Here is a 15891-nt window from a genome sequence, read left to right as displayed (position 1 = left end):
GGTACTTACATGTCGTGATGTGCGCTGATTATACACAAAATAGAATACTGCGTGTAAAAAAAACAGTAAAAAGAAACAAGCATATATCTATCTACCTACTATAAATATATGGAGGATCTATGATTAGAAAATCTTAAATCTATGGCAATCTATGGTATCTACCGTTTTTAATAACTGTCAGAAACGTCAAATTATAATAATGTAAACAAAACTTTTGAAATAAATTATTTATTTATATTTTAGCCGTAAATTCTAAGAATACTGTCACTGATAAATTTTCTGTCTCATCGTCATTTAACCGATCAGCAACATCAGCATGCCTATTGCACAACAACAGCAAACAGGTATGTTTTAGATATTGTTAACCAAGGGATGAAAGACATCAGTCATTTCTGTCGAGGTAGATCGGCGCTCGAACGCAGTGAGAGCGCCAATAGTCCGAGACTAAAATGGTGCCTTTCATCCGAATTAAACACTTTCTTTTTCAAAATTGTAAATTACATAAGTATGTATTTAAAAAAAAACATGACTAAGTATAAACTTACATAGTACTTCTTAAGGGTAGTTTCATTTAACAATGTTGATAAAAGTATCGTTATTTATGGAATCGGGAGTTAAATATCAGAATGGATATCGTCAAAGAAATCCATTTAAATCCAAACCACACTGTGTGACGTTCACATCATACACAATAAACAAAAACCAGACAGAAAATAAGTGTTCAAAACCAACTGGACAGAAGTCTTCCCTAGGACCCGTTTGGCGATGCCACGACAAATAACACATTTAGAGGATCTATTGTAGACTATTCCTAAAGAGTGTATTTAATCTTTCTAGAACCACAAGAAGAGACTAAACCTCCTCCTGTCGACAATAAGAGAAATGAACCACCTTTCGGCACTGTTGACTGGCTTTATTATTGGGCCCAGTTTGAAGGCCAGATGCCGACTCCCATAGATGTGTCTTTAACGGGCTCTATGGCCTATTTATGTCCAGAACTAAAGTGGTACAACTATAACGTGTATGCTCACAAAATAAAGCTGACCAACACCGGTTATACGAGTAAGAACAGACTACTTTTTTTAGGATTATTTTTAGCGCGTTAGCTATATATTTCTTTAGCTTAAGTATTCTTCTAATAACTTTTGTGACTTTTTATTTTGATTTAAACATAATTAGGCACTTAAAATAAATAGATCTTAAAATGGATCCACCTCCTCAAGGCGATAGTGGACAACCGCTTCTCCATACAATCGTATTCCCCATTTTCCTCCCTGGGTATTGACATTATGAAAAATATTTTTATACAATTTTCTCCTAAGCCTTTTCCTCTTAACGGTTTATAATCTGGATTTCAATGTATGAAAGATCAGTCGAATCAAGACTCTCCGAAAGTAATCCCCACATCCACTAATGGATACATTTAGGTTTATGTGACTGAAAAGATGTGTTCGGAGTGCCGATCATTTTAGGATTGCTATAACTTTTTTGGAGGAAAAAATATATTTGACAAAATAAAAATAGATAATTTTGAATGCGCTAGGAAATAAAATTTAATTCGAATTCTTTTCATTACAAAAAGAAAAAAATACTCATTAAAGAAATCCGACATCAATCGAGCTCTACCTATAGATTATCTAAGCGTTGAGATTAAACCATGTTTAATAATAGGTTCACTAATTGCACGGTTTACAGTATTGCTTGGAGCAAAATGGATGACAGAACGTCCATACCTTGAGGGTGGCTGCTTCAGGGACAAGCACGTGATATCACAGGTTCACTTCCACTGGGGAGCCGACATGATGGGGGGCAGTGAGCACACGGTCGACAAGAGACGGTATCCGGGGGAAATGCAGGTGAATTATGACTCTTGTCTCTTATTTGCTATTGTTATTCTTCGTTAGTGACCTTTTCACCTGACTACATGAATGCCCAAAACAAAACATGTATAGAGTAATGTACCGTGATCAAACCTCTTGCTCCCATTCAGAGTGAAGTTTCGCTTGCTGGTCAGGTTCGGTACCGTAATTTTTCCTAGAAACAATGCGAGTGGCTAATACATATCGAACATCATACAGAGATCGGACTATCCCTCGTTATCAGGACAATAACTACTATGCCAACATAAACAATAAGGAACGTAATTAACGTACGTCCATATTACAGTCATTATCGATATAATTGTGACGGTGTCTCACAAGATCGGTTGTTATTTTGTTTACCAACCAACTTGAGTTTTGCAGGTAACTTACTTCAGGGCTCAATATATGACACAACAAGAGGCATTGAAGTACGAAGATGGTGTCGTGGTTGTTTGCTACATGATAAAGGTACATAGTTACTTACGACATAAGATACCTATTTATTTTATTATTTTTATTTTATTTTTTATTTGTTAGCTTGCCGGCATTTCTGGCGTCGGCGGCGGGAGTCGTGGACCTTGTCACTCAAATTTTATCTCCAGATGGTGACAAGGTATCCATACCTTTCGCCGCCGAAGCTTTGGAGGCTTGGCGGGCTCTCAACCCTGAGGCTACGGCGCCGGAGAGACCGGATCGTCAGCGTCTGTGGGATGACGTGGGGGTTAAACGGGTGCTCGGTAACTTAGTGGAGTGTGCGGTGGGTGTAGACAGGGCGAGGATGCTCGCAGTGTCGAAGCCGGAGTCGGGAGCGTGGCTTCACGCGCTTCCCTCTCCGCACTTGGGTACACTGCTTGACAACGACTCAACGCGGATTGCAGTTGCTCTTCGCCTGGGCTGTGCAGTGTGTGAACCCCACGCTTGCATCTGCGGTACTAGGGTGGAGAGCAGCGGTCATCACGCGTTGAGTTGTGGTCGGTGTGCAGGGAGGTTTCCGCGGCACCACGCGCTTAATGATATCGTGCGGAGAGCGCTAGTTTCTGCAAACGTCCCGTGCGTGCTGGAACCTCCGGGCCTCAGTCGCTCTGATGGGAAGAGACCTGATGGGTTGACGTTGGTTCCCTGGGAGAAGGGGAAATGTTTAGTGTGGGACGCAACGTGCGTCAGCACTTTCGCGGCGTCGCATATTGGCCGTACGGTGAGGATGGCAGGGGCAGCGGCCGAGTTGGCTGCGGTTCGCAAGCGGGAGGTCCTTGCGAACTATTTATTTGTCCCGCTTGCTGTAGAAACCGCCGGGTGCTGGTGTGCCGAGGCCAAGGCCTTTTTCGAGGAAGTGGGGAGACGCATGCGAGAGAGAGGGTTGGATCCTCGCTCAGGGACCTTCCTGATGCAAAGATTATCCATAGCCATTCAACGTGGCAACGCGGCGAGTGTCATGGGTACTTTTGCGTCGGGGGGGTCGTGGGGTGAATTTTTAGTGTAGGGCGTTATTTAGGTTAGTAGTAAAGACCTAATGTCAGGTACTCTTTAGTAGTTAAATTTCTAGTTTTAGTTTAGTCTCAATTGTTAGCTTAAAAATTAATGGTTAAATTAATTATTTATATTTTAATTTAATTTTTCTTTAATTGTGTAATTAGTAATTGTTATTCATATTGTAGATTCTTATGGATTCTTAAAGTGAACTGTGATAAGATAATCACTAAGTAATAAAAAAGACTCTTTAAGAGTTAGCTAGTTTTACTCTAGCGACACAACATCTTGGATTAATTTGCGATATTATTTCAGTATGGCGTAAACCCAGACGTTCGCTTAGAGCGCATAATTGAAGGGTTCTCTCGGTGTCGACCGCCCAAAACCACGACCCGCATAGGGCCCTACCCCATGTCGCTCCTAATGCCTATGTTTTACGAAGACTACTTCCTATACTGGGGTCGGTTGGCTACAGTAAAAGGAGACAGCTATACCGTCAGGTGGCTGGTGCCGAGGGTGACGATGTTTGCTTCTTTCGATCAGGCAAGTAGATACCCTTTATCGACATGGTCACAAGTACGATTATGGGGTTATTAAATAATAGGGCAGAACAGATCAATGCTACCGTTGAATGCATTTTGTTATTGACAAGTTCTTGTGGACTTTTGTACAGCAGTTGACATTTTCTGCAGACATGGTGATGTTGTTGATAATATTATTATATTATTTAATAATCTCATCAACAAACAAAAACTAAGAAAATCGTCTGTAATTGTAAAACCTAACCTCTACGTTCGTTTTAGACTTCATATCGTCTTCATGACAGATTATCGGCTCTAGTCTAGATACGACTAGAAATACCAATTACTATAAATGAGAGATAACTTTCTCTGATTTAAGACAGTTACTCGTACTTAATCTATCGGCCTCAGTGAAAAAGAAGATCAAGTTAGGCCTGTCTTGCCCAAGGACTATGGTTGACGATTGAGTGTAGGTACCCAAATAATAATAATCCTAAAAAAAGTACTTAGATTGTGTGTTGATTCTGTTGCTAAACTTAATTTCGTGTATGTGATAACTCGGGTCAATTCTAAGGATTTGATATCGATAAAAAAGATGTGCTCATTGAAAATTCTCGATTACTATAAAAAGGTTCGTTTTCACACCTGATATCAAGCCTCTTAAAATAATAAATGTATGTGGATGGAATTTCAAACAAAATTACAATTTATTGTCTGTGCCATTCATATGCTAGAGTAAGAATAATATATGAGGTAATATTCCGCTACGATTGTTATTGTTACCACAAGTAAAAAAAACGATTCTTTTAATTTGTTTGCAATTAAGAGTATGTCCTCTCTTTTTAAACCAAATGTAGTCATATCCATATTACTGCCGTCCTATCACTAAAACCTATCAAAGCTGCATATTACCAGTTTTCGTTTGGATGAATATTCTAAGACAGGAAAAAATTCTCTATCGACTGGTCTTGGAATCATATTTTTATCATTTGTAGTTACGGAGATACAGACTCGACCTAACACGCTAACTGCATTATAATATGATACTTCTCGATACTATAAAATCGCAAACCCACATTATTCTTCTATAAGTAATATAAAAGCGCTTAGCCAGTTGTTTATTTTAATTAATCTTTTACAACATACAAAGCTAAAACACATTTACTTGGAAAAACTTTATAAATTTCCATTAAAGCCATTTAACCCTATTATTATGTTTTATCACGTACACTTTTTTATAATAAATACTATACAAAAAAACAGTTACTACGCTTAAACATGGTTAACGTTCTTTAACTGTGTGTTTAAAAGACTTTTAGTGCGATCCATATTACAAATACACCATTAAAACCTATTTAGTTTTCTTAACGGGTAATTATGTTTGAGAAAAAGAATAATAATACAACAGTTAAACATGGCCAACTAACAATGCTACGCTAAAACCCCGCTAAGTATAAAACATATTCCCTTAAATTTTATTACGTAGGACAGACAGTTTTACAATGCGGCGCGCGCGCAGTAAGTTGTCTGTTTTCGTTGGTGAGTAATGGATGCATGTTTATGTCAAAAATGTCCGGTATGCGAATGTAAGTGTTAAATATCTCTTTATATTAAGGATTTAGGCACACTAAGATTAGATTTTTAACTATCTTAGAATTTGTATTTTCCTACACATCTTTTAGACTACATAAATAAGTAATGAAATAAGGAATAATTTATAATTGTTATTTCTTTTATGCGTTATACGATTTTCAGAATACAGGCTTAGATTTAGCAGACCTAGAGAGAAGAGAATCTAAATAGGTACAGTTAAAAACAATGGCCAGTAGAGTATTAAAATCAACCCTGGCAGAACGCTTTGATTTATGTACCTATCACTATAACTTGAATTTCAGTGGATTTACCTTGAGACCGTAACGTGTAAGTCCAAATCAAAATGCTTTCTAAATTAGTGTTCGTGTTCATGTTGCAGATAGTCTATGTTAGATGAGTAAAAGAGCCTTGACGGTATGTTTAAAGTGATAGAAGAAGAAAATAGAATTTGTTAGAGTTTATACAGTTATGAAATAAAACAGGAAACAACACGCTGCGCCGTTCTGTGCAAGAAAAATGAAGATCAAGAGGAATCCACCTTTATATCATGTTGACGCCCTACTTAATAACTATGGAACTAGATATCTATCACAGGAGATACATTAAGAGAACGCAATATGCCTAGTAAGATGTCGAAGTCACTCGTGTTGAAAGCATTACCGAAATCCAAGAACGATAACACCCTGATATACCATATTTGCACGTATTTATGCAGTAATTTTTACAAGAGCGGTGAAGTGCAGTGCCATGTGGGGTAACTGGGTTTGGTTTATATGGATTTGTGAGCGCATGTCTATTCAAAACAGTAACCTGTTGATGTACAAAAGACACTCAAGAACTTTAGAGAGGAAAGGAAGAAATGGAAATAAATAGAGCGGTAGGACTTTTTAGCAAAGGAATAAGTAATAGCGGTATCTTATTAAAGCGACGGGAAAATATAAGAAAAAATACATATGATGATATGATCAATAAGGTCAATTAGAGTTTTGGCTCAGATTGTCGACTCCAACGGCATTAGACGAGATGAACATTACGTCCTTTCTAAGAGCACTATCAGTGAATTGATCAAGGGAGGAAGAAGGATAGTCAGAAGTGATTTGAAAAAAAGTTAGGTTGATGCATTAGAAGGAAAGTTTAGGATATCCTACTTACCAAGAAAATTTTTCAGAAGAAAAGAAGTCCATATTAAGGGAGTCGAGACCAAAGAAGTCATTAATTCACCTTTTTGATGGTTCCAACTCCAAGTAACTTAAGAAACTACCAAACTTTAGATGGTCCCCAAATTCAACAAAATTATGAATTTGAAGCCTTTGATCATCTCCGCATATTGTACTGCAGTGATTCCGTAATGCATGACACTTAGCTTTATATTTATGCGAAGGATGTTAAAGGCAGATGCTAAAGTAGGTAACACATTTCTGTAAATTCGTCTTTTATCTTATGTGTATCCAACTAGTAAGTCCTCACCGATTACAGAGACAACTGCTCCAAATTCGGCATAATTACTACAGATTTCGATGCCTCTAAACCTAGTAAGTAGCATGTTGAGTTACCTTTTACCATCGTAAAACTCAGGAAGTCACAAATCCCATATAAAAAACTAGTAGGAATCTGAGAACTAATAGATTTTAGTGTGGTCATTTAGCCTTACTAGGTTTTTGAACTGGCAATCAAAGCGGAGGGGCGCATTTTCAAAAGTGGTCTTTATTAGGTACTGGGCCTTACATGGATCACCTGATACCTACCTTACAATGGTTAGTAATCTACGCCTACATCTAACAAATATTTGAGACTGACACAATTTTCGTTTTTACTCCTTCGCGTAAAATTGTACAAAGCTGAAGACTGATTTGTCAGTATTTTTTACGTTTTTAATTTTATTTTTGAATGCAAATAAATACATATACGATACAGGTGTGATTTATTCATTTAACAATAAGTAACTCTATAAACTTAGTAGTATAATGCTGATCAACGTGATTTTATAAAAAAAAATGCAAATATTTCCACGACTTAAACCTAGTGAGCATTCGTCATTTAACGGGGTTTTAGAATAGGAACGCATACATATTACTTCAATATGTAGGGCCATTACATAGCTAAAAAACGGTCACAATCCAATAACGTGTGTATTATAAATGTTTTCTAGGTAATATTTTAACAGATACAATACACAATTCACAATTACGATACTATAAACACGTAAATTGTCTTTGGCCGTTATTTAGATAGTTTTTATATATTATTCAATTCTAAAGAACGGCTAAAGTATACTTAACGGTGTTTTAGGAGTAATATCGTACATATTTTAGTAATTATTTGCAATACTAAAACACAAAATTGTGATTTTCTAATTAATAAAATAATATTTGAGAAAATGGTTTTCAAAAACAGTAAGCATAAATTTAGTTTTAATTTTTGCATAAAAGAAATCCCGAATAAATGTACACATTTTCTAGAGATATTGGTTTGAACGTTTTTTGCCCATATCTCAAAACTATAATTTGTGGGTTAGATAGGTTTTAGGGATAGGACGGCAGATTACGTATATCGTTCGACACTATTTTGACGTATTTTGCATCCGTCAGCCACACATTAGTCATTTTAACCTCTTAAGGCCCAGCCATAGAAATGAAAAATCCAAAATTTGCCACTGGAATTTGAACCTATAGTGCACGGAATACAGTAGATTTTATTTTGTTTGAAATTTGCACGAAACAAAAAAATTGCAACTCTGTCCTAATTGAATATGATTTAAATTTCATCGAACTGAATAAGTCCTATAGGTAGGACCTTGGGCCTTACGAGGATATTATTATTATCAAAATAGTTTTGATAAAGAACTCCTTTCAGGCATTTTTAAAATATAAGTAAGGTTTGTCTCGAAATGGTTTATTTTATGGTTTATGTACCTACTGTTAACAATAAATGAAGATGAAGTAATGTTTATAATTATATAACTAATAAAAACGATATAAAATTATTAGAATAAAACATTTAGTGTCAATGCGGAAATACTAACCTGGTTTAAAACTAAAATAAATTAAAGAAGCATAAGCAAGCAGAAGATACAAAGCGATTCTGTATAAAATAGTACATTACGATACAAGTGCGAAAAATAGGAAATTCGAATCGAGTGGCGATAAATTAAAACACGACCGAAGGGAGTGTTTTAAATCGACACGAGTTGCGAATTACCTATTCGCACATGTATCGTACAACGTTTTACAGTACATATGGCCCTTTAAATGTTTGACACAGTAACGTAATATGCTAATTTGCGCACTAGTGCGGTAAAATAGCACCATATGTACTGTAATATTTATTTTGTGGAACATGATGTTGACAGTAACATTGATAAAATATTTTGCTAAGTCACTTTAGTATAAGTGCCACGAATTATCCCAGGTTTGGTAATGAGCATATCATAAACATACAATGCTAAAGTTAGTAATTGTCTGCAAAAGATGACGTCACCGGATAGTAGGAGGTTAATTAAGTTAGATCGCCAGAGGATGAGCGAGCATAGGCTCATAAAACCTTACATCGTAATAAATGTATATATAGAAGCCAAGACCTCTTTACAGTCGACCTAACCCAAACGATAATCCAAGTTGTTAATTAAATAATTTGTATTCACTCCAGCTATGTAAGATTATTTAGTTAGCGACATTTAAGTTTCCCTTGAAAAGATGCTTTTAGGAATTTCAAGAACGCTCATTTAAAAGGTGAAAAGTTAAGAGAGGAAATCCATTTAAATTAAAGTTTGCTGCACTCTAAGAAATTGTAAAAGCACAGCACTGAATAAATGGCACCTCATTATACTCTGTATCTTTAGGTATTCAAATAAAAGCAAACAAACTCTACCCTCAATTGGCTCCTATGGAAAACATTACATGATCAAATAATGTAGGTTAATATGTAGGCGGTTGTGTTTTTGGTTGGTTAACCAATAAATGTTTTAACTACCCGAAAACAAACTGTTTACATTTATTTAAATACCTAAAGATACACATTATACACGAGGAGAAAGGCGGTTTATTATAATTATTTTTTTATAATATTTATTTATAATAAAACCCATGATAGCTAGCTTAGATAGTTTATCAGGTGACGCAAGTTACGCTATGTTTAAGCAAAGGGACACAGGAGACATTGCATTTGACCATCTTTTTTTCCGAAACAGATTCATTAGAACTATTGAACTGCGAGAATGCGTGAACTCACGACCTTCCTTAAGCTTGCTTGGGATATAGGCTCGGTTTTTTTTTATCTGATTCGCCATCTTTTGGTTTGTATCGAGATCGAAACAAAAAGTAATGTCCAGCCAAAGCCAAGTTTGCAAGGCAAAAAGGCGATATTCTGACCGGGGACCGGGGTAGTCAATCTGTACCCAAGAGTTCACGCTCGCGTCGACCGTAACAAAAAATCGCGTAGAGTTTTTCTGAAACCCTCGTTTCAGGCTCTTTAGGCACCCTTCTAATACAACTATGTAACTATGCCCTTATCATATAACAAAAAGCAAGCTAATTGTGTATATTTATTACTGTCCGTATTCGTAAATATATGTAAAAGATTATAAAAAATTAAAATCTTTCGTTTACAAAACTAATCGGAGGAAAACGCGAGAAAACCTTTAAGACGACGAATTGTAAACTTTGGCGGCAAGTATCTCGATTTATCTCAGCAATTAGAATATTCATGAAAGTATTGTTTGGTAAACTGGTTATTTATGGTATTGACTTCATTTCTGTAGTTGCCGTTACACGATTGGCTAAATTTTATAGCAAAAGAAATCGTATCAAAGATGCCTGATAAACAAACATTTGCATTGTACAGGCAGCCTCTAAATTTTCCATGTAGATTAGGCTAAAGACACACTTCAATTCTGTAGTTTTGATTTCTCAATTAAAACCCCTTTGGCCGCACACGACCTTACAGAATGAACTACCGCAAAGGAAAATTTACTACTTGCGAAGTATGCGGATGAGCGCGAGTTTCGGGAAGTAAGCAAGCAAACGCCTCATTTTTAGATTTTATTTTTTGATCTATTAATTTATTAGTTTTTTTTTCAATTAATTAGTTTATTATTATAAAAAAACTAATAAATTGAGATTTGTAATATACCAAACTCAATGTCGGGCCATGATCAGTGTGGGGTTCCGTAGGTACCGTATGTCACAACAGACCTTGAAAAAGTAGTAGCAAGTATCATGTACATAACATTTTTTCTTTCGGTGCGATTATTTCCAAAAACATTAAATTTATTAAAAAAGAAATTATGACCCCTACTCGTTTTGATATACCTATCTAACGACACAAGAACGACACCCCACACCAAAGGGTTAAAGCAAAAAAAAAAGTTTCATACCTACTTTGTGTCCAGGGAAGATAAACATTTTTTTACCACATTGTCAGATTAATTTATTTCTATTAATATATCCATGCAAAATTACAGATTTTTAGCACTAACGATCACGGAGCAAGGCCTCGAACCGACAAACAGACTGACATGGCGAAACTATAATTAGCTACCGGGCTTACTGGGCTACGAAGCCATTTTATGTGTAGGTGCCGGTAAACTTCTTGAACATATAAACTTGCCTTTAGGTTGGTTTAATCTTATTATTATTTGCAGGGTTGGGCAGTATTTCAATTACATGTATTTGAAATATAAATACGTATTTTGTATTTGTATTTCAAATACTATACTCACATGTATTTACTATTTTGTATTTCAAATACTTCAAGCTTAAAAATACATTTCTACAAAATACATTCTATAAAATTGTATTATGGAAATTTATTAAATTTAGCTAGATCTAAGCTAGGCTAAGTGAATGGGCGTGTGTTTATAGGTATAAAATGCGATGGCATCCAGAATACGGCTCCCTTGAGGACTGGCAAAAGTTATTTATTTAGAATCTTTAAGAATCGAGCAAGAATAATGACGATGTCTTTATCGTCTTTGCATGACAAATGGCAGGCCGTCATCATCTGGGAGCAATTATAATAAGTCATCTTTTTAATAATAATAAAAAAAACTAAACTTTTGCTCCTCCGCTCCAGTCGAGATAATGTTTCCATTGACTGGATACGTTCAATCACCAACAACACTGAACTTGTCTTACAATTAGCTACATGCATGAAATTTTTGGAGAATGTCAATCGATTCTTCTTCCCGTGAGATTTATTTTTTTAATAAACCTGCTATCTTTTGTACTTTTCCCAAAAACTTCCAAAGTTGCGAATATTAATGTGGCGCGCGCACGGTTACGCCAAAATGCATGGAAAGATTCATGTAAAATAAGTTGTTCGTTATTTACGTTCTAAAACACGTATATTTATTAAGGCACTTAAAAAAAACTATTATGCCTTATGCCTACCATACGTATATTCCTAGCGAATATACTTATAGGAAATAAGTTTTATGGAAGGAAATTCGTTCTTCAATTCATAAAAACCTGTAAAAAATATCGACAAATAAGTTTAAAAAAAATCGTAAAATGTATGTAGTATTTTGTATTTAAAATACATTATTTTGAACAGAGTATTTTTGTATTTTGTATTTCAAATACCTGTCACCAAAGTAATTTGTATTATATATTTCAAGTACAATTTTTAATGTATTTTGTAATTTTTATTTCAAATACGATGAAGGCAGTATTTTGCCCAACCCTGATTATTTGCGCGACAGAGATTGAAGCAGTATAACAGTGTAACAGCAACAGTGTAACTTTGTACTGTATTTCCATCTCTGTCGCGCAAGTAATAATAGAATTAAACGAACTTAAAGGCAAGGTCACATGTTCAAGAAGTTTACCGGCACTGTAATTCCTGTCATAACTCGTCTCATTCATATTGAAATGCATACCTATTAACTTTGTAATATTAAATTTTTCTTGTGTCTATTTCTGCATGCCACAATTCTCGGAACTCGAGTTCAATTTGCCGTGGGAGATACTTCCTTTATTCAAAATTGAAAATGGGAAACGAATTTCTCACTGATATATATCATTATAAGTCTTTGTTAATTAGGAAAAAACCGGCCAAGTGCGAGTCGGACTCGCGCACGAAGGGTTCCGTACCATTTCGCAGAAAACGGCAAAACTATCACGTTTGTTGAATGGGAGTATTTGTTGTTATAGTGGCATCAGAAATACATCATCTGTGAAAATTTCAACTGTCTAACTATCACGGTTCTTGAGATACAGCCTAGTGAAAGACGGACAGACAGACAGACAGACGGACGGACAGCGGAGTCTTAGTAATAGGGTCCCGTTTTGCCCTTTGGGTACGGAACCCTAAAAAGAGAATAAAATAAATATTTAGGTAAGTGGGGCTCTCTGTTTTTTCAACTGTATAGCCATCACCGGTTCATGTGATACAGCCTGGTGACAGACAGACAGACGGACATTAGATTCTTAGTAATATGGTCCCGTTTTTACCCTTTGGGTACGGAACCCTAAAGACGATACCTATGATAAAATGGCTATCTTTGTCTCTTTTATAAGAAATAGCATTATGCAGCAAAACCATGGGGTACATACCTTTATAAAGGTCGACCTAGAGTATATTGGTTCTGCCTTTAGGCGTGGAACTATGTGGGCCAAATAATGTCTAAGTCATTTCAACATTTAGGTAGAATGTCAAACTTTACTATAACTTTAATGTACTACTAAGTGCGGCCAGTTACCCAATTAGGCTACCTACTAAGTGTACCCTAACACAACACTAAGTGCCAGTTAGCTAAATTTGTGAAGATTATTAGCGGCAGGAACGGGACTCTAACAACGTAGGTAAATAAACGTGTTTTAGGTATTTGTACAGTAAACTGAAAATTAATTTAAAAAGTATTTCCGTAATATTTGCTCATATGTAATCAGCAGCGTTATCAAGTTACCTATACCAATTAAAAACTCATGAATACCGCTTTCTTCGAGCAAATTTCCTTTTTTCTTCCCCTGATATTTTTAATTACCTACCTACTTACGTACCTAATTATCCGTAATAAAAGCTATAGCTTCCGCACTTTGTTCTTTGTTCCAGATGAATGAGTTCCGTAAACTTTGGAACCCGTGGGACGAACCCAACCTCGGTAATTTCAGACCACTGCAAGAACGGGGCAAGTTCGTCATACCAGATGATGATAACCCGCCCGTAACTTTTGACAGGTGAAATACTGATGGTCGTAAACTAACAGCAACAAACTTTACTAATCATGTTCCTATGTGACCTTATTTCGTTGCAATAATCTTAAATAATAGTGAAATAAGTGTACGACAGTTCTAATGGCAAAAGTGCGTCACTATGAGCATGAGAAATAAGTAAGCATAGTATGCTCACTCCATACAAAGATTAAACCTATATAAGAAGTTGTAACTGGGCTTTGCGAAAAATGATTTATAATAAGAGGCTTAGTAAGTAAGTATTAAGTTTTAAGCTAGTTTTAAAGTTATTGGCAATACGTTTAATACCTCCGATACAACTTAATAATATTAAGTAAGAAAACTCATCTAAGGAGTGAGCACTCTACGCTATGAGTCACTATCGAACAACTTGATTCGTATTAAATATATTAAAATGGGCCACTCACGTATTATTAAAACTTGATTTCTGAGCCACAGTTTCACGTTTACTATGTCATTGGCATTACTTACATGGATTTTAATCTTGGAGGATTTAACAATGAGAATCGCCTTTAAGAGCTTTTATCCCTCTGTCGAAAACCTCGGCCAATCATATGTAGTACCTACCTATATGGACTGACGTTTATCTGACATCGCTATTTTTATTCATATGGTAGACAGACAGACAGACGGACATGGCGAAACTATAAGGGTTCCTAGTTGACTACGGAACCCTAAAAATGTTTTTATAAATACAAATGAGTTTGATTCATACTTCTTTATCCCCACCTTTTTCAAATCGGGCACGAGCAGCGGTCCGATTGCAAGCCATTGTTTATTAATAATGCAAGGCTCTTAGTGGGAGTTCAATGAATAGTACGCACCAAAGAGCCAATACATATTAATTTCGCAATGTTCCTTCTGGATTAGGTCCATGAAACTTTTGTATAATGTAGAATATAAATTGGTTCATTTTTGAAAAAAAAAATGGTGTGTGTACCATGAGCCAAACTTGATATACAGGGTGATTATTTTTTTATTTTTGTTTTTTTTTACAAGAATTTCAATGGTTAGGGGGTTAATATTTTTTTTGCACATATTAGCTTTTAGTCTTATTAATGTTTGTAAAAAATTTGAAATTCGTCACTTTCATAGTTTAGGAAAAAATAATTAAAACAGTTTTGGGGTTAATCGGGTGTTTTTCACCCCCAGGGGGTAACAGAGGGATGAAACTTTGTGCAGAGTACAACCTCCCCAAAAGACATCGTTTGATTACAGTTTCGGCCCAAAATCGCTGGGGGCAATTTTTCCTAGGCTATCCTGCTACACCCTTTGTATGAAAATTCCACGTTTATAGCAACACTTCCACAATTTGTCACTACAAAGTTAGTGAAGCGTTACCTTAGCCTGGTCCTGCCTAATGTGATTTTTAAAGGACATATTCCAATTTTAGCAAGTTACGAATAAAAAGACTGTATAGAGTGGATAGGTTGTGGTTACACTGAAAATACTTTCTTTTTTTACTTACAACGTGAAAAAAAGGAAAATCAACTCTATTTCCAAATAATTTGGTTTAAATTTCAATGGCTTACACTGGGTATGGTGGGCAGGACGAGGTAAAATGGACTCTAAAAACCTTCACAAAAATCTACAGTGAATCCCTTTCTTTCAGACACATATGGTGCATAAATCCTTATTGGAACCTTTACAATTCCACGCTACCCATCCCAAGAGTCCCCGAGAGGTCTATTTCGATATTGTCACCCGAATACAGAACCAAGTGGTGGATGCTTCCGCCCCAAAATGAGTACATGATTACTGAAATGATAAATGAACAAGAGAATGCAGAAAATAAAGAAATTACTACGTGACATAGGTAGAACTTAATTTATAGTGACCCCATGAGAACAGTACCTAAAAATATATACCAACTGGCACGGTCGGCGGCGCAGCGGACGAAAACATTGAATAAGTACCTAGTAATTTTCAACCTACTCAGTGGTTGTGTTCCTGCCGGTGAGTAAGGTTGCCAGAGCTCAACGAGGGGGGAGGGTTAGGGTCGGCAACGCGCACGTAACTCTTTTGGAGTTGCAGGCGTACATAGGCTACGGAGACTGCTTACCATCAGGCAGACCGTATGCTTGTTTGCCACCGGCGTAGTATTGAAAAAATATATATTTACTTGTAAATTAAATATAATATTCCTGTATTTGGTGGTAATTTATTAATTTCCAACATATTGATAATATAGCTCTCAGAGAAAAGCTATAAAGTGTTAATACTAGGTAGCGCCATTAAATAGAAATTTACCTAAAATGC

General features: G+C 35.9%; 1 protein-coding gene across 1 annotated transcript; it reads left to right on the top strand.

Annotated features, from left to right (window-relative positions):
* The first annotated feature begins 165 nt into the window (after nt 1-165).
* LOC133520485 (carbonic anhydrase 1-like) lies at nt 166-15781 on the top strand. The gene is made up of 7 exons (XM_061854922.1): nt 166-344; nt 838-1062; nt 1696-1856; nt 2244-2330; nt 3645-3872; nt 13493-13617; nt 15245-15781. The coding sequence occupies exons 1-7, from the start codon at nt 317-319 to the stop codon at nt 15441-15443; spliced, it is 1053 nt and encodes a 350-aa protein (XP_061710906.1). The 5' UTR covers nt 166-316; the 3' UTR covers nt 15444-15781.
* The last annotated feature ends 110 nt before the right edge of the window (nt 15782-15891 follow it).

The sequence above is a fragment of the Cydia pomonella genome, chromosome 8 (genome assembly GCF_033807575.1).
Source record: "Cydia pomonella isolate Wapato2018A chromosome 8, ilCydPomo1, whole genome shotgun sequence".
NCBI lineage: Eukaryota > Metazoa > Arthropoda > Insecta > Lepidoptera > Tortricidae > Cydia > Cydia pomonella.
The sequence above is the reverse complement of the archived record's forward strand: the minus strand, read 5'-3'. Positions and strand labels throughout refer to the sequence as shown.

Bases quoted from the DNA above. Each gene is read 5' to 3' on its own strand.
- LOC133520485 (XM_061854922.1), top strand. From the start codon at position 317: ATGCCTATTGCACAACAACAGCAAACAG. The intron at 345-837 runs GTATGTTTTAGA...TAATCTTTCTAG, and splicing joins TGCACAACAACAGCAAACAG to AACCACAAGAAGAGACTAAA. The intron at 1,063-1,695 runs GTAAGAACAGAC...CACGGTTTACAG, and splicing joins GACCAACACCGGTTATACGA to TATTGCTTGGAGCAAAATGG.